The sequence below is a fragment of the Centroberyx gerrardi genome, chromosome 22 (genome assembly GCF_048128805.1).
Source record: "Centroberyx gerrardi isolate f3 chromosome 22, fCenGer3.hap1.cur.20231027, whole genome shotgun sequence".
Classification (NCBI taxonomy): domain Eukaryota; kingdom Metazoa; phylum Chordata; class Actinopteri; order Beryciformes; family Berycidae; genus Centroberyx; species Centroberyx gerrardi.
The window spans coordinates 8,297,309-8,320,292 of NC_136018.1; the positions used below are offsets into that span (position 1 = coordinate 8,297,309).

General features: G+C 41.1%; 2 protein-coding genes across 3 annotated transcripts; both read left to right on the top strand.

The window, feature by feature from the left end:
- The first annotated feature begins 1,249 nt into the window (after positions 1-1,249).
- Positions 1,250-2,196, top strand: LOC144543482 (uncharacterized). The gene is made up of 3 exons (XM_078291289.1): positions 1,250-1,336; positions 1,435-1,576; positions 1,699-2,196. Exons 2-3 carry the CDS (start codon positions 1,534-1,536, stop codon positions 1,959-1,961), a joined length of 306 nt encoding a protein of 101 aa, XP_078147415.1. The 5' UTR covers positions 1,250-1,336; positions 1,435-1,533; the 3' UTR covers positions 1,962-2,196.
- A 1,715-nt stretch (positions 2,197-3,911) lies between these two features.
- Positions 3,912-22,944, top strand: LOC139928804 (phosphatidate phosphatase LPIN2-like). Of its 2 annotated transcripts, XM_071921460.2 has the most exons (21): positions 3,912-3,994; positions 10,058-10,153; positions 11,057-11,257; positions 12,595-12,690; positions 12,847-13,142; positions 13,239-13,355; positions 13,526-13,652; positions 13,767-14,262; positions 14,914-15,013; positions 15,645-15,832; positions 16,551-16,644; positions 16,781-16,850; positions 16,966-17,049; positions 17,385-17,461; positions 18,301-18,457; positions 18,901-19,049; positions 19,381-19,467; positions 19,617-19,769; positions 20,470-20,584; positions 20,891-20,994; positions 21,100-22,944. In XM_071921460.2, exons 3-21 carry the CDS (start codon positions 11,066-11,068, stop codon positions 21,242-21,244), a joined length of 2,847 nt encoding a protein of 948 aa, XP_071777561.2. In that variant the 5' UTR covers positions 3,912-3,994; positions 10,058-10,153; positions 11,057-11,065; the 3' UTR covers positions 21,245-22,944. The 2 variants fall into 2 exon arrangements, with proteins under 2 accessions (XP_071777561.2, XP_071777560.2); XM_071921459.2 differs by lacking the exon at positions 10,058-10,153 and having other exon boundaries at positions 3,926-3,994.
- Positions 22,945-22,984: the final 40 nt, after the last annotated feature.

Here is a 22,984-nt window from a genome sequence, read left to right on the forward strand (position 1 = left end):
TCCCCTCTACTGTAATCCGACCCCGATCCAAATATTTGTTTGATTACAATTACGTAAGGTGTGCTTGATTTATGATGTTGCTCTGGAAAAAAACAAAAACAAATCGAAAGAACGGTGACATTTACCACAAGATGAACACTCTTTCTTCTTATCACAATCGAATAACAGAGCAAACAAAATCTAGCTCACCTGAATGTAATTGAGAAAAACTAATGCTGTTTCCCCTTGTGTGGTCACCAGCATCCAACGGATACTATCATACACTTACACCTAGATTGATTGATATCTATAAGCTTTACCCACCCGTCACACTCATGTCAGTGTTTGAAAAGTATTCAGTCAGACATCATAGGCAGGTTTCCCTCATCAACAATACTACATGAGCACTACAGCATTATCTGAAAGAGGAGTACCATTGTGTGTGATGGGATATTATTGCGTTCACATGGTTAAAACATCTTTTTAAATGGTGTTTTAATGCTGTTTTGTTTTTAAGCTGTAAAGTGCTTTGAGTCATGAGAAAGGGCTATATAAATAGATTATTATTATTATTAAGGAACCTATAAAGTACTTGATTATACTTGATTACCAGTTTATATACACAAAAACATCTTGGTGAGGAATTGAAAACTGCTTATTTGTGCTTTTTAAGGTCAAACTTACTCCTGCAGGCAGTGGTTATGTTCGTGAACAAGGTCTAGGAACTAGGTCTCTACTGAGGTTCACTGACTGAAGAATATGGTGTAGAGCAAGAATGTGGTCAAATGGCATTTATGCAAACAAACAGTTAAATGAGTAGAGTATAACAGCATCACCTCATCACATAGCATGGAGACCAGGATGTGGCTTTTACAGAGCGAGAGGATGTCTGACAGGTCTTGTATAATCTCACAGCCAGAGTCAGTATGCACTGTAACTATATATATGGCATCTCTCCATATGATTGCAATAGGGAATGGGAGGCACAATTCAACAGTATATTTTGAAACAGATCAACAAAATCAGATATTATTGTATTTAGGGACACTTTAAAAATTAGGTATAGGTACAAAATTAATGATTTGAATTTCTGGAACACATTACAAAAGTTCCCATTGCTCAGAACATTTGCAATAGTCCTTTAGAGTCTATTGTATAGGATCTGTATTGACTTTATTAGAAAGTTAGCTTATTATGATAGGAGGTCACTTATATACTATATATTAGGTGGGTTACAAATGTAGTGATTTGAACCGATAAATTACATTATGAAAGTTTTCATTGTTCATAGTCAAGTGTATCTGGATTGCATTGGCAGTCAATGGTACAGTAGGGCTGACACCACTGAACTCCCTGGGTAAGTAGCTGACAATATTCTTCCACTGGTGGTGTGATGGTTGAATTCAGAGCGAGGCATTACATTATCATGTGTGACTTGAAATCGTCTCTTCTCAGCTGGAGGTCACAGAGGGCACAGTTGACTTGGGAGTGACTTCGTATTGGACTGATGCAGATGGAAACGTCGTCTATGGCCCAAACACCCCACAGGAAAAGATGAAAACCACAATCACCGGAAAGAAAATGCAGAAGCGAAAGGGTGAGAAGACTGAAGTCAAATCAACATTTGGCATGTGTATCCCTCCCATGCCTTCCCATGAAAAAGTCTTACATTCACCAGGAATAGTTCTAAATCTCTTATCTTGTTTTTTCCCATTGTAGACTCGGTAATTCTGAAGATTCCTCCCATGGAAAAGGTGGAGGACAATGAGGAGAGCAAGAGTAAGGAGACAGAGGAGAAGAAGGAAGAGGAGGAGATAAAAGTCGATGCTGCAGCTACGCCCGAAGCTTCAGAAAATAAAGAGGAAGAGGATGACAGTGCTGCTGACGAACAGGAGACTCCTGAGCAGCCTGCAGACGCAGAGGAGCAGCTCACACCAGATGTTGAGTCGTCACCTGAGACACAGACAGAGGATATAGACTAAACCTGGGCTAGTATAGAGAGAGAAAAGGCTCTGATAAGTTTGATGTGGGCTTTTGTATCTAACATAATAGATGTGTTTTCAATTAACATCACTTAGACATTGCATTTGCTCTTGTCAAATATTTATGATCACACTAATGGAACAAATAATGGAATAACAATCTTTAAAGGAGATTACATTTTGTTTTATATCATAGTCTACTAATAACACCACAAAGCCTAGACAATTTCTACTGTTTGCCTTTATTAGATTTGTGTATTTTGCTTACTGTGTGTATCTATTCTATCATATTTGCTTGAATAAACGGGCTGTTGACATATTTTTTGTGTTGAATTATAATACACATTAGAATGCAGCGATGAAAGATTCAGCAATATACAGAATGACAGACACACAGGCTTTAAGAGGAAAGGCACTTGCTGGTTGGTGGCAGGGGAAACATGAGAAATTCTTGAGGTGAAACAGGGCAGAATTAATTCACATCAACAAGTGAAAAAAGTTGTGGAGGTCTAGAAAAGAGCACAGTGCAGCTAGGAGAACTGACCATGACTCCTTAAACACACAGTATTGACTTTATTTGGCTATTTCGCTTTTGGGCATTTTCAAATGTTGTGAATATGATGAAGAGTTTGAGTTATAGATAGTTGAAATGGTATTTTGGCACAACTTGGAATGAACAAGTAACACTGGGAAAGAGGAAATAGGCTACAACAACAATATTTGCAATATATTTTGCAATAACAATATATTTTTCAATTTACTTTCAGTCAAAAACTCATAAAGCAAACTTCAGTGTGAAAAACTGTCTTCTGTCCAATAAATCCTTATGCAATAAAGCCAGTGGTGGGGTTGTCTGACTCAGCTGATGTTTCATGGGGCAGTGACTATTTCTTCTTCCACTCCGGAGCTACAGTCATTTTTAGGACAGTGGGGTGGCATACTGATTAGGGAGACTGGCCTTGACACCCAGATTCAAGCCGCTGAGTCAGCAAGTATCTGCCCTGCTGAAGTGTCCTTGAGCAGAACACTGACAATCCTACCGTAAAGCTAGATGGTCTGCCTGAAGCTGCTCAATTTAGAATTGCTATTAGGTTCATGCAATGTTTGTCTGAATTTGTATAGAAACTTCAGCATCACATTATTGTTGTGTGATCAGTTCCAATATAAGAAATGTTCTCTGATCTCTCAAAGTCGCCCCTTTCTCTCTTCCAATTCATTTGACAAGGAGCTGTGGATTTGTGTATATCACTTAACTGTCTGAGGACAAAATAACATTTCAAAGTCAAAATCAGCAACATACTCGTGTGTGGAAGGGGATTAGAGTGAAAAATATATTTGAGTTCTGAGATTGATCTCAGAATTCTGACTATTCTCAGAATTTTTACTTTCTTCTCAGAATTCTGAGAATAGAATGTGAAGCCAAGTATGTTGACATATAACTATTTGCTAATTAATGCATTAATCATCTTAATTGTTAGCATAACTGGTTGTTTAATACAATTTAAGTTAATAACTCAAGAACAATACATGATAGAAACGTTATACTTGCACCACAGGTTCCCCTTACAGAGTAGATAGATTTATAGATTTTGGAGCACCTTGCTGCATAAATTTGCATATTGATGAGGAAAAACTGATTTTCTTTAAACTATGTTTTAACATAGTTCATAGGTCATTTTAACATCGCCCATATTTCTTGTGAAGTAGTCTATGTTGACAGAAATATTTGTGAATAAATGCATTAATTTGCTTAATTAATGCACTCCTTAGCATTAGCGGTTATGTTTAGTATATCATAGTTTTGATAGAGCGGGAAATCCTGAGATTCCTCATAAATTCCTAATAATTAACCTCGAGCTTCTCCTAATACATTGTAATCACGTGCAGCCTCAGAGCGCTGCAGGGTCACGTGGTGCAGTCAGCTAAACAGCGACCCAACTCACTACCGCCGACAGAGAGAGAGAAGAGAGAGAAGAGAGAGAGAATAGAGGACCGAGGTGTGACAGCCTGCGGATGAGTCTCTACTCCAAACGGTAAGACGATAGATTTATGGTATTCAGCGAAGCCTATCCACAGGTCTCGTAAATGAAGGGGCAGAATGTGTGGTATTATTTATCAGGTGCGGTGTTCACTGCTGAAAAATGCCGGTAGTGCAGTCCTTGAAACCTTTTTGAAGAGTCATAGCAGCTATGTTAGTTATGTCAGCGTTACATAGCTGCTGCAACTAACGCTGTCAGTCCTATTTGTTCTTGAAGTGTGGTGATAATAGCGGATGGTAGCGATAGTATGGATCAGTAGACAAGAATGTGCCATATCACAAGGGTAAATCGGTCATTTACTACTATTTATGACATTTGCTGCTTATCAATTTGTAGTCAATCTCATATCTATTGCCTTTGGTCAAATGAAACCCTCCCGCCGGCAGCTGTGGTGGAAAGCCCTGTGGGACTCCTGTACGGTGTCCCCAAACGTCCCATGAAAAAAATACATTTTACATATAGCCTACTTGAGTATATGTTTAGAAGAATGATTTGAAACAGACAAAAATGTATTTGTACATGTAGATATTGAGTATACTACATTTTGAGTAGCCAGAATATATTTTGGATAGCCTATACTTGCAGATATGTTATAGAGAAAATGTATTTCCAGTTTCTAAATTATATTTCGAATGAAAGTCATCTACAGGTGTACATGTGCAACTGCATGTTTTGTCCAGTGTCCACCATACCTGTCATCTACAGGTGCAACAACTACATTTTTTGTATATGTTGAACAAGCCTACTGTACAGTATATGTGAAGTGTCCTTTTTGCAGTATGGGGTAGCTGGTTCAGATCTTGTCATTCTCAACCATGTGGCCTAGAGGCCCAAGAGTCTGCAGGTTTACATCCAGCCAAACACTACAGCAGCTAATTTGATTAATTAGCACACCTCCAATCAGAGTGGAGGAACTGATCAGTGGAATCAGCTGGTGTCGTGATTGGTTTAAATGAACACCTTCAGACTCTTGGGCCTCAGGTTTAGGGCTACACAGTTGAGAACCACCGGTCTAAACAGAGAAGCAAGTTGGACACTTGGACCTGCTGGCCAGGGGAAACGTGCTGAGAGGGAAAGCCAGATTTGTCCTAATCTTGTAAACAGGATTAACGCTTCTCAAGGTCCTCTCATCCCAGAGAAAGAGAGAGAGAGAAAGAGAGAGAGTCATGGGGGCTAACTGGTTGTGCTGTGTTTGCATCATGCAAGCTAACATTTTCTGATGCACCAATGTTGATTGATTGATCAGTATTGACAGCCCTAAAACACAAGAAGACTACGCTATAGGTTTTGACTCAGCATTATTTTTTGGCATCACCATACTGTATTCTAGGACAGTGATTCTCAACCTTTTTCATATCAAGGACCTCAAATTTAGTATACATTAGGGCCACAGATGAGATTTTGTCTCTCGGACCCAAATCTGATAGTATTTTTATTGTTAGATATGATTTTGTTCAGAATTCCATGACTACCTGTATTGTAGGTAGACAGATAACAGTGAAACTATGATCAAAATAATCATTCTTCTACATTCTCTAATTGTACTAACTTGTAAATGAAATAATGGTGAAGTTTAACAATTCATCAATTTGCTGGGGACCCCCTGCAACCCCCTCAAGGACCCCTGGTGGTCCCCTGGACCCCGCGTTGGGAACCGCTGTTCTAGGAGACAGCTAGTGGTTATTGTCTCAACATGAAGCTGTAGACCCTAAGCAATCAGCTCACCTCACTCTGATGCTGGTGACCGAGGAAAAGGTGGACGGATAGTGATTATAAAATTATATCACCTTACCAACAAAGCAGATGCTTGTTCAGAAATGAAAATGAAAGTACGTCTTCCTTTAGTGAATCAATTCGAAAGGTCACGCTCATGCTCTATTGCCCTTTACTCTTTCTTTGTTTTAATTGGTGTAAGTGTAACTTTGAGCTGCAGCAATTGGCTCTATTGCAGAGAAAACACATAAATATGTTATATTCTTCTATATTCAATATATTCCTCTACATATATGCATCAAAAAGGGTTGATTATATAACCATAGCGATTAGATGATTTTATATTGGTCCTTATATGTCAACAATATTGTTTACCAGGGACCAATATAAAACCATATAATCACATCATCATACTCTGACGTTATCCAGACTTCATTTGCAGCACTGCAGGTGTAGGAAAATCTCCTGAAGGTCCTGTGCAGGAACAGATCCAGAGGCCCTCTGTATGAAGTGCTGTGGTACTCAGGGCTTTTTACTAAATTTGGTGTGGTGTGTAGTTCATCCAGACAGTGTGTAGTCAGCTTAAACGTCTCTCACCAGAGAGATCTGTTGTACTGGGCGGCTATCACGGCTGATGCCAGTCATCTGACTAGAAACTTCTGCTTTGTCCATAAAATGAGCGTGACACTGCACTTTGACTCTGTACTGTACTGTGGTACAATGGGGAAAAACCCAAAACATGCAGGAACACAGTATTACACAGTATTAGACATTAGACATTAGACATTATTACACTAGTATTACAGTTATAGAGTTATTGCAGCAGCTTTAATTTGGAGTCGTGTCGTGTCAGTTATCATTCGGTTACAGTTAGTTGTGGTTCCATCGTCACAAAACACATCTATTTTTGTCATATAATTTTGTAAAGCAATTACAGGTTACAGCAGAAGTTTCATGCTCCTCTATCACATTGTGTTCACCTGTAGCTGGGGCTGGACGATATGGTTGAAATCAATATCACGATAATCATAAGGATTTTTTCAATATCGATATATATCATGGCTCACGTATGCAAAACTACATGTTAAATAATCAAATTAATGTTCATCCTATTAAAAAAAATGTATTTGCTTGTTATCAATTTAAACAACAGAACTGTGTGTCACAATATCCTAAAATCACCATATCATGACGATATAATTCCACTGAAAGACGATAAACGATAATATTGAATTATCGCCCAGCCCTACCTGCAGCTGTATTGAGTTCTCCATGGAGAAGTTTCCAGGACAGAGGATGGAGGTGACGGGGGGCCAGCAGTCGCTCAGAGGGGGTTATGTAAGCGTTTTATGGCTTAGGCCAGGGGGTAATTTTCCCTCATAGTGTTTGTGCTCAGCTGGAAGGGGTTACAAAGGCCGCAGGAGTCGTGGTGCATGGCACAGACTAGGAGGGTGGCCAAGGAGGAGAGGGTTGGGGAGAGAGGGTCGCCGCCTCAGCCTGGCAGCCCGAGACCTAGACCCCAGTCCTCCTGTTGGATCCGACCTGAGTTGACATGGAACTGGCAGGGAGGTTTCCTGTAGCCAGAGCGGCTGCAGAGCAGGAGGACCAGCAGCTGCACCTGAAGTCCTCCTGGACTCTGGTGAGTTAGGATTCAGGATAGACTTCCATTTGAATATCCAGAGTAAGTTATGTTGGGTTTGTTCTGTGCAGTGTGGCTCTATTAGAATGAAAACTTCTATGACTTGGAAACTTTAGATATAATGTGCTCCGTTTGTTGTACTGTGTTCTTGGTATGTTCTGTCTATACCTGGGCTAGTGATTGGTATTTTGCAGAATATTTTTTTCCTCTACTATCCTTTAAAATCCAGTTCATAAGAGTTTAGCTGGTGCAATAGGCCGCTCTTGGAGACTGATTGGTTTCAAAGTCCAACCAGCTGGTATGCAGCTCAGATTCAGCCATTGTAAACCATTGTTCTATCCATTGTAAGGTGCTTATCCGATCTTATTGTTGAGTTGCTGTACTTGAGGAAATATTCTGTTTTACTTTCATTTCTCAGTCTTGGCAGTGCTGTGTTGTAGGCCTTGATCTATGGGAGGAAATGTGTGTTTGTCAGTCTGTGTTTATATGAGCATCTCACTGGCTGGGGGGAGGTGTGGAGTTTGAGAGAAGCAGACGGAGGGGGCTAAGCTGCAAGCCTGCCATTTGTGCTCCATGTTCCTCTTTCTTTCTCTGCCCAGTGCTCTGCTTATTTTTCCCAGTTCCTTCCTCTCACTTTCTACCCCACTTAGCATTTACCTCTCTCTCTGTCTCTCTCTCTCTCTCTCTCTCTCTCTCTCTCTCTCTCTCTCTCTCTCTCCTCAGATATCATCCCATTGTTTGATATTTCACTGAAACAGTGTTTGACAATAATTACAGATGAGATGCCCGGCCAAAGCTATCACTCAAAATCTGGATGCTCATAGTGATGATTAGCAGTGAGCTTGTCCTGTAAGGGATGAATGAACTAAATAACACCAATCCATTAAAAGAACCAGACGCATTAATGACTGAGTGAAGATCGGGTGGCATAGTGGCCTAGTGTTTAGAGAGAGAGAGTCCCATAAGTGGAATCACAGGTTTGATATCAGAAAACGGCCAGTGTGTCCATCACTAGCTGTGTGCCTTCTGTCCCAGTTGAAGAGTAGGTCCTTGAGAAAGACATTAAACACCTAACTGCCTTCTCATTGTCAGGTTCTTTGGATAAGAGCATCAACTAAATCCAAAAATGTAAAATGGAAGTCTTTACACCGATGTGATCGCACCCTGTACATCACAGACATCTGTTACAGCAAATTATTCTGACTGGCCTGAAAAGTATCGAGTTCAACCAAACTCGTCTAAATATGCAGTGACTATTGGCTGTTTTTATCAGTGGAATGTATAGTATTGTGCCTCTGTATACTGTGTAACTAGCCCAGCTCTTATACACATGCTATACAGTAGTGTATGTGTGACTGGCTGACACGAGGGCACGACTAAGCCCTTATTTGTCTCCAAACTGTGTAGGACAGCAGATAAATGTAAATATCCGCTGAGGCTGTGGCTAACATCGGTAGTGCTGTCAGGTTATTAAAATGACTGTTAAAACGGGAAAGTGCATTTTAGGCTCACTATTGCATTGGAAGCTCCTGGGGAACAAAAGACATGGTGATTTTTTTTCTTGTTCACAAGAAAGGGTAGCTGACTTTTCTAGAGAGCGGACTGTGATAATGAGGGAAATATTTCAGCTCATCTTCATGACAGAATGAGGTCTTTCTCTCTTTATCTTTTCATTTCTCTGCGTGGAACATTATATCATTTTCCTGGCTCCGTCTTCATGGTGCAAAATGAGAAAAAAATCTCTTTGATTCTTCTTTCTTAGACTGTGAAACATGTTTTATGTTGTCTGAAGCATCAGCCGAGCAAAAGTTAAATGACTTTAATTTAAACAGTAAATTATAGCTTTGCACTAGCCCCACGTTTCTTCCTACTGAACTGGGTGAATGTTACTGGCATTGGATCACTGTAGTCAGACTGGTAGCAAGTCTCTGTAGGTCTGTATTAGTCTCTGTAGTCTCTGTATTAGGCAAATCCAAATTTTTATGTGCTTCACTGGTACACTGCTAACATACATAAACATGACGTTAAATGCTAAGAGCCTCATCGTTTAAGAAAACCTGAAAATTTGAAGATGAAAAAACTCTGCATCCTGGAAAATCAGAAGTTTACAGGCTCCCTTTTTGAAAATTAACTTTTAAAAGGTACTTGACTCTTCTCCTTCCCCTTAGTGTTGTTAACCTCCCTAATTTAATCTGCAGCCATAAAATACTTTTCAGTATCTTGAGCAGCATAATTGTATTATGTGCCATCACACCACCTTATCTATTACGTTTTTGTTTTTTTTCTGAACTGGTGCCACTGCAATCAAATTGCAAAGATGATAGGCTTTTGAGTTGGAATTTATCTTGCATAAATTAATCAGTAATAACCCGGAAATGATTTCCTAAAAACAGTGGCTATCCTGATTCTAAACAACAATCGACAAGGTAGCAAACAAATCACAGCTTCGTGTTTTTGAGTCAGTATTGCAGTCAATATGAGCTCTATCTCTCTACCTCGTCTAGACTTTCCTGAACATGTTATCTATCATTTCTTGTTTTAGCCTCTGACTCTCCATATGTTGACCTGATAGCTGTGACTGGATACTCTAGAGCACCTGTAGTACTGTACTATAACCCTGTGCAAGGATAGATAAACCACTCTAGTGTGATGGATTAATGCTGATTTGCTGATTTAACAATGAATGGCTGTCAACTGATTTGTAGTTTGTCCTCCTTAGATCTAGGGATATGGCTGTTGCTTTGGTGGACACTCATTCTCGATCTACTTTCTTTGTGTGACCCAAATCAAAATCAGCTGCAGTGAGTGAAAGCTGTTTACAGCGTGTATTTACAGAGTTCTAATAAACTTTGAGAAGCTGTAATACTGTAGAAGTGTGGTTCATAATACGGGCTAATGCTTGCATTCAAAGCCCTTTTTGTGGTTAGGAAAGGATTTAGATATTTCTGTGCTCTGGTACTAGGTCAGGACAACATATTCTCCATGGAGCTAAACTTTAGCTTTTACAGCATCTTTATTTGGGTTCATTGTTGGTGGGTCATTAGTGTACTGTTTGATATATTGTGGACTCCTTGTCAGGGAAGAATTAAGAGCCAAGAAGATGAAAACCCTCCTGAAACAACAGCTCCTTTTAATTTGGAGTTAAGTGTCATCTTTTCACCACCTGCCTTGATGATATCATGCACCGTCATCTGAATTAAAGATGAGAGATCATCAGCACGACATGCACAGACAGAGAGTTAGCCCGGTAGGAGACGGTGACTAACGGGGGCAGAGACAGACACAGAGACAGACTCTTACCCACACTGTCTGCTGTGGTCTGGTCTGCAGGAACACTACTGCTGCAGTGGAGGGCCTGATTTAAGCCTTGATCGGCCCAGGACTCTTTTCAGGAAAATGGGACAGAGCCACTGTGTTTAGGGACCAGCTTGCTTTTCTGTTGTAGACTATTCTGAACAACAGGAGCGCTTACTATAGGGACAGTGGCCTAGTAACAAACGAAAAAGAACAGCATCGTTTTATACTGCAGTTCATTCAAGTGAAGAACCACTGTGTTAAACTTTCTTTGTCTGAAGGACAAAGAAAGTGTTTGCTTTGGAAGGGAATCGCAGTGTGAACCTGATAAACACAGGCTTCGAGAGTGGATTACTTAGTGGAATATTGTTGTTATATCACTTAATGATGGTTATTTTTTGTGTCGACAGGTGGACACGATGAACTACGTGGGGCAGCTGGCGGGCCAGGTGCTGGTAACGGTGAAGGAACTGTATAAGGGCATCAACCAGGCCACTCTGTCCGGCTGCATCGATGTGGTCGTGGTCCGGCAGCCCGACGGGACGTTCCAGTGCTCCCCTTTCCACGTACGCTTCGGGAAACTGGGGGTGCTGCGCTCCAGGGAGAAAGTGGTGAGTGCACACATAACTCAGAGGGAAAGTTAGAGACGTGCACGTGCCTGCATGGTTGTCTGAAATAATAATCTGAATTATTTGACAGATATGTTGTGAATTATTAATCATTATGATTTTTTGACTGCATTTTTTGAGTCTTAAATCAATATTTTAACTACAGTGGGTGTTCTGAGTGAAATGTTTCAGCATTTTGACAATATTCTAATATTCTGTGATATTGTGATTTTATGGATTGTGGAAACTAAAATTGTGATATACAATTATATATGATTTAATTGTGCAGCCCTAATGAATGCCCACCTCAAAATCCAAGGGAAAGTGGTTCACTTTATTGCACTGTGCAATGGCACTGTACAAGCAGGATTCTGGTCTTCATACTCAGTAAAATGTGGGATAACTAAGTGGGGAAACTGAACCAACTACTTCAAAAGGTTATGATGGAGCCAGACAATAAATGTTGTCTCTTCTTTATCTCTTCTCTCTAACTGCCCTCTCCTCAACTCCTTCCCTCTGAAGCACTCCAAACATTATCATCCACTCTCCACTCTCCGCTTCTCACAAGAACGGATTGTCCTTTCTCTCTATTTATAGATTCTGTATAGTTGGTAGCTGAGGACGAAGGTGGGATGCACACTCAGAAGCTCAATTTAGCCTGACCTTTCTGACTTGAAAAGAAAGATTTATCCCTTTCAACAAAGGGTCTTAAATAAGAACCTTATCTTTCTTGAGCTTACAGGATAGCCGGACAGTGCCAGAAGTAGAGTCTGGTTGTGAGACAAGAGGATTTAAGTGACTTTTTAAATAATGTGGGTAAAAGGATCTTTTTCATTGTTGAGGAACCAAGCAGGAAAAAACAAAGTTGAAAACAAAGATTGAAACCTTATCTTCATCTCATATGAATCCTGTGGTTTTTGTTTTAGTTTCATTTCTTAACCTTTTGATAATGTAAAGATGGCAGGAAATTGTTTGTGTGCACACAGCTCATGTCTGTATTTTTGGTGGTGTTTTTTTTTTTTTACAAACTAATTCAACCCAGTTACCCCAGTGCTGAGTTGAAGCCTGTTTGTTTACTTCAGGGATTGAAGTGGTGGCTTATGTGAGTAAGCAAAACAGCAGCGCTCCGTACAAGCTGTGCGCTGTTTACTTTATGTCTTAACTCTAATGCTGCCAGGTAAATCTGTGGCCCAGTTTTCATCCATGAACCATGGTGTGGAGACATGCGTATGGTGTTCTCCTCTGTAAACAAACCCCATTGAAAACCTGTTAAAAGGTCAACTTAGGTGATCTGGTAGACAGCACCATTGTGAATGAAAACATGTTGTTTGACTCTGCAGATTGACATTGAGATCAATGGGGAACCTGTAGATCTACACATGAAGCTCGGAGACAACGGAGAGGCCTTCTTTGTCCAGGAGACAGAGCAGCACAACGTGAGTATTGAACTGTGATGAAAGCAGAGTTTAATGTTGAATTTCAGTAAAACATGTCTTCCAGTACAGATTCATCCATTGCGATAATGACTTAAATCAACTTAAAGCTCTTCCTTGACGATCCTTTCTGTTTGTGTTTTTTTTACCCCATCACAGGAGATCGTCCCAGCCCACCTCGTGACGTCACCCATCCCTACAGAAGAGACTCTGTTCAGGAGCAGGGAGTCCAGGTGTGCGGGATCAGCGGTGGAGAGCGGTCAGCCTCAGGGTTCGGAGGACCCGGCCTCAGGCAGCCACCAGTCCAGCTCCAACACAGCCGGCAAGAAGAAGAAGAGGCGCAGGAGGAAGCACAAGGCCGACCCCCGCAAGGAGGAGCAGGCCACACCTGTAGGTCCTGAGCTGGAGGTGTGTGAGCTCAGTTCAGACGAGGAGCACAACGCACACAATGGAAGGTAAATGGACCGGCTCAGTTTGAGAGCTGAATTTTGATAGTGGTTGTTACGTCTGTTGCTGTAACCTTGTTTATTTTATGCCTTTCCCATCCTCAGAGCATCCTCACTCTCCACAACGAAGGACAGTATGGAGCACAAGCAGCATTCCCCCCTCACCGCCCTGGAATGGGACAGCTACCCTTTCTCTGACGGAGACTGGTCCCCCTCCACTGCGTATGGCCCACTTATTCTGTCCATTCAAATATTTACATAGCTCATGCAAGCAATAAGATTTTATTTCCCTCTGCTTTAGTAAAACAAACAGTGCAGGGTGTCGTAAAAAACAACGCACTGCCGCTAAGTGGTGAAAGCTGACTGAGAGGAGATGTGGTGTTTGCTTACAGCAGGGACCTGTTGCAGCCCATGTCGCCCAAGAGTGACTCCGAGCTGATGGTGAAGCCGACAGAGAGCATGCTCAGGGCCGACTCCCACATGCAGTGGAGCTGGGGAGAGTTTCCAGAATCCACCAGGGTATGGACTCATATCTTCACTTAAACATGAATAAAAACTTAGAAGACTTACAAGGAATTTTTGCAAAGGCATGAATCTTTATGCTATGTCTCATGCTTATCTTCTTTTATCCAGGTCAGCAAGAGGGACAGATCAGAACCAAAGAAGCTGACCATCACTCCCTCGGAGAGCACACATTTCCGGGTCATCTTCAGCTCAGAGGCCATGGAGGCAGAGTCGAGGGAAAAGGAGAGATCCATGGACTCTATCTGCACCATTGTCAAGCCACAGCCTCGGACCCCCAAACCTGATCCATGCTCCTCCAAACCCCAGCCCCCTAGTGCCATATCAGAACCCAGCTGTTCCATGTACAGTACAAGCATTGCTCAGCGTGAGCCAAGCCCTTCAGAACTAGAGTCCAGTAGCTTTATATGTGAGCCCTGTCCCAGTAAATCTGACCTCGGCACCAAACCTGTGCGTAAGACCAAGTGGACGTCCTCACCACCAAGTCGCAGGGAGAGCGGCTCTCCTGCCTGTGGGGTCGATTACATGCCTGGAGACGCAGCGGCGGCGGCGTGTCCCGACACGCCACCCTGCTCCAAAGCCACCGACTCCCCCTCAAAGAGGAGAGGTACCCCTTCCTTCATACTCACAAAATGTGTTTTATTGTTTTAGTATGAAGGTGTTTGATATTATGTCATGTACATTACTTGAAGGACTTGCAGTATGGTTCAATTCTGTAGAATGAATACCAAATTTGTTTTAGGAAAATATCTGTCCTTTTCAGTACAATAAATATCTTAAAAATGTCTTTGAAAAACAGATAGGAGGATGCAGATCTTCTTAGCTTCTGATGTTAAAGATAGTAGGGGTGGGTGCTCTATGGAAAAAGGGTCTTGAAACAAAAGAGATCCAACGGTCTTCAAAATAGGTTAAAAAGTCTTTATTCTATTTGGCTATTCATAATGAAAAGTTTAAAAACTGTGCCCAATGTATTTTGGCCACATGACCTAATAGAATAAAGGATCTCTTTGTCTTCATGTTAAAGGAACGTGGGAAAGTTTTGAGTAAAGCCCTACAGTAGATAGTGTGATGATGATCTACACGTAGCGTACATGTGTAAGTGAATGTTAACAGGAAGGATGTGGCTTGCCATTTGGGCCAGAGTTCATGTTCTCAGTCTGGGGCTGCTCACTTAACACGCAGAAGCTAAAGGAAAAGGAAGTGTAAAGTTCACATCAGCTGTTTGTCAATAGAAATCTTTTCTCTTGCTTTCACTAAGGCGTGAGGAAGAGGAGCCAACATCAGGGACCTGAGGATATTTACCTGGATGATCTGAATGCACTTGAACCTGATGTCGTTGCTCGGTACTTTCCTAAAAGGTACAAACACACACAATTAAGTCATATTATTATACTATTACCTCTCAAAACTCCCTTATTTCAGCAATAGCTTTACAGTTTACAGTCAGGAGTGTGTCTTTGAACCCAAATTTTGATGAAGCACCCTGTGTTGCAGTAGTGGCCAGACGCATTAGACACTAATGCAAATCTATTACCGATAATAGTGCAATATACTGTATAATAGGTTAATCACCTTTCTTGTATTTATTCCAAACAAACCACTTAAAATGCATCACTTCCCTGGAAAGAGCCACCCACTATCAGGTGTTTAAAACAGAAACTGTAGCATGAATGATGAAAATGTCACAGATTATTACTTTAAATAATCTAATGAAAATCAAACATTCACATTACTTCTGTTAGGCAGAACTGACTAGGAGACTGAGGCTAATGTTACAGTATTTCTGTTTGGTGGAGCAGTGTGGCAGGAACAGGCCGCAGCAGAATGGCTGTAAGCAAAAGCACAGAAGTAGAGACAAAAAATTGGCGTCAGACTGCGCTTCAGGAGCGAACAGAACAGGCTGCATCTATTTATGTACATCAGTGATTTGGAAGGGGTCAGCTCTTTTGATGTGTGAAATGCGGGACTGTCTGTCGGTCTGCGTTTCAGTGAGTCAGAGCAGGTTCCCAAGCACTGGGTGGAGGTGGGGAGGCACTCTGGTTCCCAGTCGCCTCAGTCTGTGGGGAGCGCAGCAGCAGACAGCGGCACCGAGTGTCTGTCAGACTCTGCTGGCGACCTGCCCGATGTCACCCTGTCACTCTGCGGGGGCGTCGGAGAGAACTCGGAGATTTCCAAAGGTAACACATCCACAGTGAGGAGAAAAAGGGAAAAATGTATACCGCACACGATATAATGCAGCTCCCATCCCAATTAATGAAACATTGGATTGTTGCATTATATCCTGTGTGGTATAAATTTTTTCCTTTTTTTTTCCTCAAGTTGATTTCCTTCATACTAGCACAAGTATTTTAAATTTATGAACACATCCACAGTCCCACGGTCTACCTTATTGAATACTAAGGTTCCAAAAAGCTCAAATGAATCACAATGCAGCAATCCTTGAACTTTCCCTAAAAAACCTTAGTTAAAGGGGCATTAAGTAATCTATGAGCTTTATCAGCCTCTCTTGATGACTACTAGAATCGCGACAACATTGATATAAGTTATTTCCTCGTACATGTGCTTCTTGAAATCCCAGTATGAGTTTTTTTTTACAAAACAAAGTACGGGATAGAAAGTGAGTTGGAAAGCCAGAAAACTCAGCACCTGGCGAAGTAATTGCTGAGTCATTGGTATTAATCAACACCTTGCAGATATTATGGTCATTTTGTGCCAGGGGGCTGTAAAAATCGTACTTATTGCCCTTTTAAATGGGTTCCATATTTTAAGTTTGTCATCCCCCTTCACATGCAGTTAAATTATCCCCTGCAGAATAGTATTATTGATGTTATTTATCTAAAAATGGGTACAGAAGGTTGGCTTCATAATCAGCCTTTTGTTTGCCATTTATTGCAGAAAAATTCATGGAGCACATCATCACATATCACGAATTTGCTGAGAATCCAGCAATTATCGACAATCCCAACTTGGTGGTTAGAATTGCAAACAGGTGAGTCATCACACTCATTAATGCACATTCACTAAAACCGATGCACTCCAACATCACACCAGTTTACAGATGATTCATTGATATGCCATAACTATTTCAAGATAACACGTTATACCAATAAAACTTCATTTTACAGATATTACAACTGGACATTGGCAGCGCCATTGATCCTTTGTATGCAGGCTTTTCAGAAGAACTTGCCAAAGGTATCCTCTGGACTAACTTTTTACAATGTTTGCAATGTACTGTTTAATGCATTTACATCTACACATTCAGTTCACTCACACGTCATCATTTATCAATCATTCATCTGTGTGTCAGGCCACAGAGGAAGCCTGGGTGAAGGAGAAAATGCCAAAGAAGTCTGGGCGCTGGTGGTTCTGGAGAAAGAGCAGTGTGAAGCAGGTGCTGTACTGTCTGGGTTATGTCTTTTTATTTAGTCTTTACATAGCCTCATTGACCTCTTTTGCATGTCTGTATTTATATTATAGTTCCTTTGTTTACTGTATATGATTGGTCCATGGGAATCCCATACTGTTTGTGTGGGTTTGCATTGTAAATGAGTCTAGGCAAATAAGGAACAGGTTGCTCAAATGCTTGAGTAACCATTATGTGCCTGTTCTGCATTATCATTAAATGTTTTCTTTAGCTATGGGAGGAGATTTTCATTACACCTTTTACTGTACATTGATTTTTAATACTTGACAAGAGATGATAACGATGGTTCTTCCTCTCTTCAGTTATCAGAGGCCAAGTTGGAGAGCCAGGAGTCGCTGAGCAGAGAGAGTCCTGCCCTCCACCAGGCCCCACAAACACAGTGAGTCAGCAACAAAGCCCTGTCTAGCTGACAACACTACGCACTCACAGCAACACGGCCACTGTTGGTTAAACATGGCCCACATGGCTGGATTAGTATGTTAGTCAGCGAGTCGTGGTGTCATCCCGCCTCATGACCTCGTCATTAATAATCCCAGACACTGAGAATCTGTTTTTCCCAGCTTGGAAAATTCTAGTTTAAACTCAGTGTCTGTGATTATTTACGATGGAGTCAGTTTCTATCTAAAAGCAGAAGCCAATAACAAACATATTTTATCTTCACTGCAGACAAAGCAGAGTTACAAGCAGATGTAACGGTCTACTGCCCTCTTGTGACTGTAAATGATTCTGCAAGTTGTTTTTTGTTGCTGTGGTTGACTATGAAGCACTAGTCTTAAACCATTATTCTATATATATAGAAATATAGCATGCATGTTTTCACAATACCCTCTCATCTTTTGTAAAAGACAACTTTTTGTCCATGTCTTGTTTTGGTCTAGTGCCTATTTTGACTCAGGCTTGTCGTGGTCTCAGCCACTATGTTTCTTGCCTACCCCAAAAAAAAAAATGTCAACCCATGTATGTAATGATCCTCTTCATTGATTTGTCAATTACCATACATTGATTAGTTAGTACAGAGTCGCAGCTTTGCAGCTAGATCTAAATGTACTCAGTTTATTGCCTATTTTGGTGTTGGTCTTGAATAGGTGTCAACCTGCTTTGGACCTGGTCTTGACTCCAACTCTACTGCACCTGGTCTTGTAATTGACTTGACTTGACTAAGGTGGTCTTGTCTACAGCCCTGCTCATTTAGTTGTAAAGTTGTATGCTCTCCTGCAGGCAAAAGGCAGGAGAATCCTCCAGCGATGATGACTCTAAAGAACTGAATTCTGTGGCTCCTAGTCTGGCGCTTACTGAGCGTGTGCAGACAGAAGGACCGGCACCGGCTCCTGGTCCCTCCTACAAGAAGTCCCTCCGCCTCTCATCTGACCAGATAGTAAGCACTGATCACTGATGTTGTACCTGATAATGTGACGGAGATTGTTATCTGGCAGATTGGAGTTTAGGTATACAAACATTTCTCACAGGTAGAACTGCTCTGGAGGCAGAAATAGTCTTATTGGTTGAGTTAAACCTCAGTGGGCGGAGCCAAAGAGTTGCGTTAGACCGAAGCTAACATTCCAAGTGTTCCAGAGTTCCAGAGTGTTCCAAGTGACCAGAGTTCCTTCTTTGCCATTCAAGTTTGCCAGTTAGCTAACTTGCGCTTCAAAAAACAGTGGTTCTTTGGCTCCGCCCACTTGGGTAACTGAACACAACTGGACCAATGAGATTATATCTGTCTCCAGAGCAGCTCTGCCTCCAAGACATGTTGTGTAACTGAACACCCCAATCTGCTGTTATCTGTCTCTTATCCCTTGGTCTCTCCTCTCTCCCTCTTAGGCCAGCCTAAAGCTGAGGGAGGGGCCTAATGATGTCACCTTCAGCATTACCACGCAGTACCAGGGGACGTGCCGCTGCGTGGGCACTATCTACCTGTGGAACTGGGACGACAAGGTTATCATCTCCGACATCGATGGCACCATCACCAAGTACGGGAGAGTCTAAATGCTTCCACCTTTTCAAATGTGTGTTTGGTCTCAAGCAGTTACTCCACTGCCCACTTCTCAGGACGCTCAGCTGCTGAGAGAATTACACTTAATAATCTTTTAATCCCATTGTCACTATTTGAAATGGGAGGTCTGACAGTCAATTTCATTCTGCCTAAGCATATTATCAAAGCTATCCCTCATAATGAATCATGTTGGACATGGCTTTCAAGTCATTTACTACCCTGATCATTTTCATTAGGTAATGAAATCATTATAGATGGTGTAGCAAACTTGGAAATTAAGCTCTCTCATTACTTTTTTTTTTCAACAGGTCAGATGTGTTTGGTCAGATTCTACCTCAGCTTGGGAAAGACTGGACTCACCGAGGAATTGCTAAGCTTTACCACTCAGTACATGAGTAAGCCTCAATACAGATGACATTCTGGTTTTCACGATACTGTTAGCATACAAGATGACAAACTAAATGACTGCTAAATGACAAACAGCCAATGCCAGAACCAGAGAAAATGAAGTGACTCCCATTAATTGAATGTCTGACTGCTACAGGAATGGTTACAAATTCCTGTACTGTTCGGCCCGAGCGATCGGCATGGCTGACATGACCAGAGGCTATCTGCACTGGGTGAACGACCGGGGAACCATCCTGCCCCAAGGACCCCTCATGCTGTCCCCCAGCAGCCTCTTCTCTGCCTTCCATAGGTAAGAACTCATATTACCAAAGCATTTGCTGTTTGAGGCTCTGAGTCATTTTAGAGCATCGGGGGACTTATGGGGAAAATACATTACAGGCATTTGGTAATCTAGGACTTTTATCAACCTATTGCTGACCAAGGATCCTTGGTCAGCAATACTAAGATCAAAACCAGAGATCTGTCGATGTTGCAATTCTAGAATTGCAACATCATCGACAGATCTCTGTTACAGTGGCCTGTAATTGAAACAATAACAGTCACATTTTTGCAACAGAGACAAGTTAGCTAGCTAATTACAGCAGAGATTCAACAGAAACAGCTAGTGACGAGGTAATATATCACAGCTTTTTCATTTGCTTTCTTGGGTTGAGAACAAAATGTGACGCTTGTAGCACCGTCCTCCATTGTTGGACATTTGAAAATGTGAGATGGCCTGAAAGGGAGTTTTGAAAGCCAAAAATTACAGCACATGATGAAGTAATCGTTGAGTCATTGGTATTGATCAACAACCTCATCAAACCTCCACAGATATATTATGGTCATTTTGCGCCATGGGACAGTAAAAGATCTTACTTGTTGCATCTTTAAAAATGGTCACAGGCCAGTCTTGACGTCTTGGATAATTAAGCTCATTCCAAGAAGGAAACTGCAGAGCCAGCATAAGGTCAGAGGTTAAGCCTGTAATCCTTCCTTTTCAACTCTGTCAGGGAGGTCATAGAGAAAAAGCCTGAGAAGTTCAAGATCGAATGCCTCACAGACATCAGGAACCTGTTCCACCCGAACACTCATCCTTTCTACGCAGCCTTTGGCAACAGAGAGAGTGTAAGTGGCACATTTTGGCTTGTTTGTTTGTTTTGTTTCTTTTAAGTTGAGATGTTTTTTTAATAAGCTCCTTGGGCTTTTTAGCTCACTTACACGTTTTCTCTTCTTTTTGTGTCTTATTTTGCTTTATCACCATAGTCTATCAGTTCAGTGGTATTATCACTGTGGAAACTGAATATTCCCAATTTTTATGAAAAACCTAGGCCTAGCATCTGCGATTCATCGACCGCAGAGATGTGAGCTTATGTTCAGTTGGATGTTATTGCTCTGGAAATGATCCTTTTTGCCTTTCTTCTTGTATCTAAGGATGTGTTTGCCTACAAGCAAGTGGGTGTGCCTGTGTGCCGGATATTCACAGTGAACCCCAAAGGAGAGCTCATCCTCGAGCAAGCCAAAGGCAATAAGACATCGTAAGTGTTGAACAATCTGAGGAGTCATTGTTTTTGTCTGTCAGATGTCTATCTCAGACAAAAGGGTTTTTTTTCATTTCCATCGTCTGTTTCTTCTCTTCGCAGGTACAGCCGGCTGAGTGAGCTAGTGGAGCACGTTTTTCCTTTACGGAGTAAGGAACACAGTGCCACCTTCAGTTTCCCAGAATTCAGCTCTTTCTGTTTCTGGAGACAGCCAATCGCTGAGGTCTGTCTTGAGGAGCTGCTCTGATTCAAGCTAACTAGTCCAAACCTGTGGTATTATCAGGTGTAATGTATGGTACTGAAGCTAGTTCTGTTGCTAGCTTCTTACTTGTAGTATGATCTACAATGTAAGTTTTCAGTTCAGCACTTGAAATCAACTTAATCTGGAGCAATAGCTTTTTGCAGAACAAGCTGAGTGTTATTCTATGATGACTGTGTGCACTGGCTTAAACTGATGGTGTTTTTCTCAATGTCAGTTTTATAGGCCATAAGAAAAGTTGGATATTATCGTTTTAGACGTACATTCCATCATAGTGAAAGTGTCTGGGATATTGTCATATTCCACTTTTCTCTGAGGGAGAGAATCAAGATGTCACCCTAGCTTGGGATAAACTTTCTGGGACCATTTAGTGCAAACACACAATACGTCTCATTCAGAGTTAATGCCCATCATGCACTTGGAGAGCATCCTTGGTGCTAGAGCTACACTGGAGAGCGGTGTATTAGAATGCTCTTTGTCTCAGAGCATATCTCTAAGTTTTGGTGTATGAAAGTAGGATGCGTGACATATACCTGTTGTTCCTTATACTTTGCACAATCTTTGTTAGCGAGCTTTTGAAAATGAATTATTTAAGCACTTGTTTAGGCAGTGGAGTTGCATCAGTTGTACATAAGCCTGGCCCCGTTTTGGGATGAAACAAAAATACTGACTTAGTGCCCTTTGTTTGCCGAGACCACGAAGCTATCTATAAAACATATACCATACTAGGGTGATGTCCATGACTGAAAGAAGACCTTCAAAACATACAAGCTAGTATTTGGAGCAGCTATGTAGTCTTCTCTTTAAGGCCTTATTTAATGTATGGCCTTATGTAATGTATGGAAATCTTGAATCTTTGCTTCAAAGCTTAAGGATTTTGCACTATTAGTCTAAGATGAAGTAATGTGCAATACATTGTGTAACATGTACAGTAGAGTGAAATGATATAAACTGGCTTATTGGAAATAATAGCATGACTACAATTTGAAATCCCAAACTAAAGAAAGCACTTTCTGAACTGTAGATAATGCTGCTATTCACAAATAAGCATACACACAAAGTACTTTTCCAAAATCAAGATTTAGTGATATGAGTTAGTTACAGTAAATTTAAGTACAATTGATACTTTTCTGGCAAATGATTTTGGAAGCTAACCTTTGCTGATGTGTTTGCTAGACTTTGCTAGACGTTTGGGTCGGCCATTTTGAGAACTACATGTTGATCTGTTTTGCCTCGTCTTGCTTTTTTTCTTTTCACGGTAAATTGTTGGTAACATTTAATGCATTCTTTCTATGAAAGCGATATACTTTGTGTGAAGAGAACACACATCTGAAAACTTGTATTTGTGGTATTTTCCTAGTATTTGCGTAGTGATTTGCGTATTTTTCAATCTTCAATGCCTTTGCTGCTGCTTAAAGTATATGTAGATTGATGTGATTACATTTAAGTGTAACATGCACAAAGTATGTTTCAGATATAACTGTTTGCAAAAACAGTGCAGTTTTATAAATACAAGATTATCTGTTTGATCTGCACTGTTTGTTTGGCTGTGTTGGAGCACTCAAAACATGACTTATTGAAGGTAATTTTTATAGCGTTTCATAATTTTGATCGACATGAAACTACATGAAGTCATTTTGGAAAGTTACCTTGTGTATATATAATTCGTGTTTACTGTGTTCTTATTAATAAACAGTCCAATCAGTAAATGTGCATTGTTTGATGACA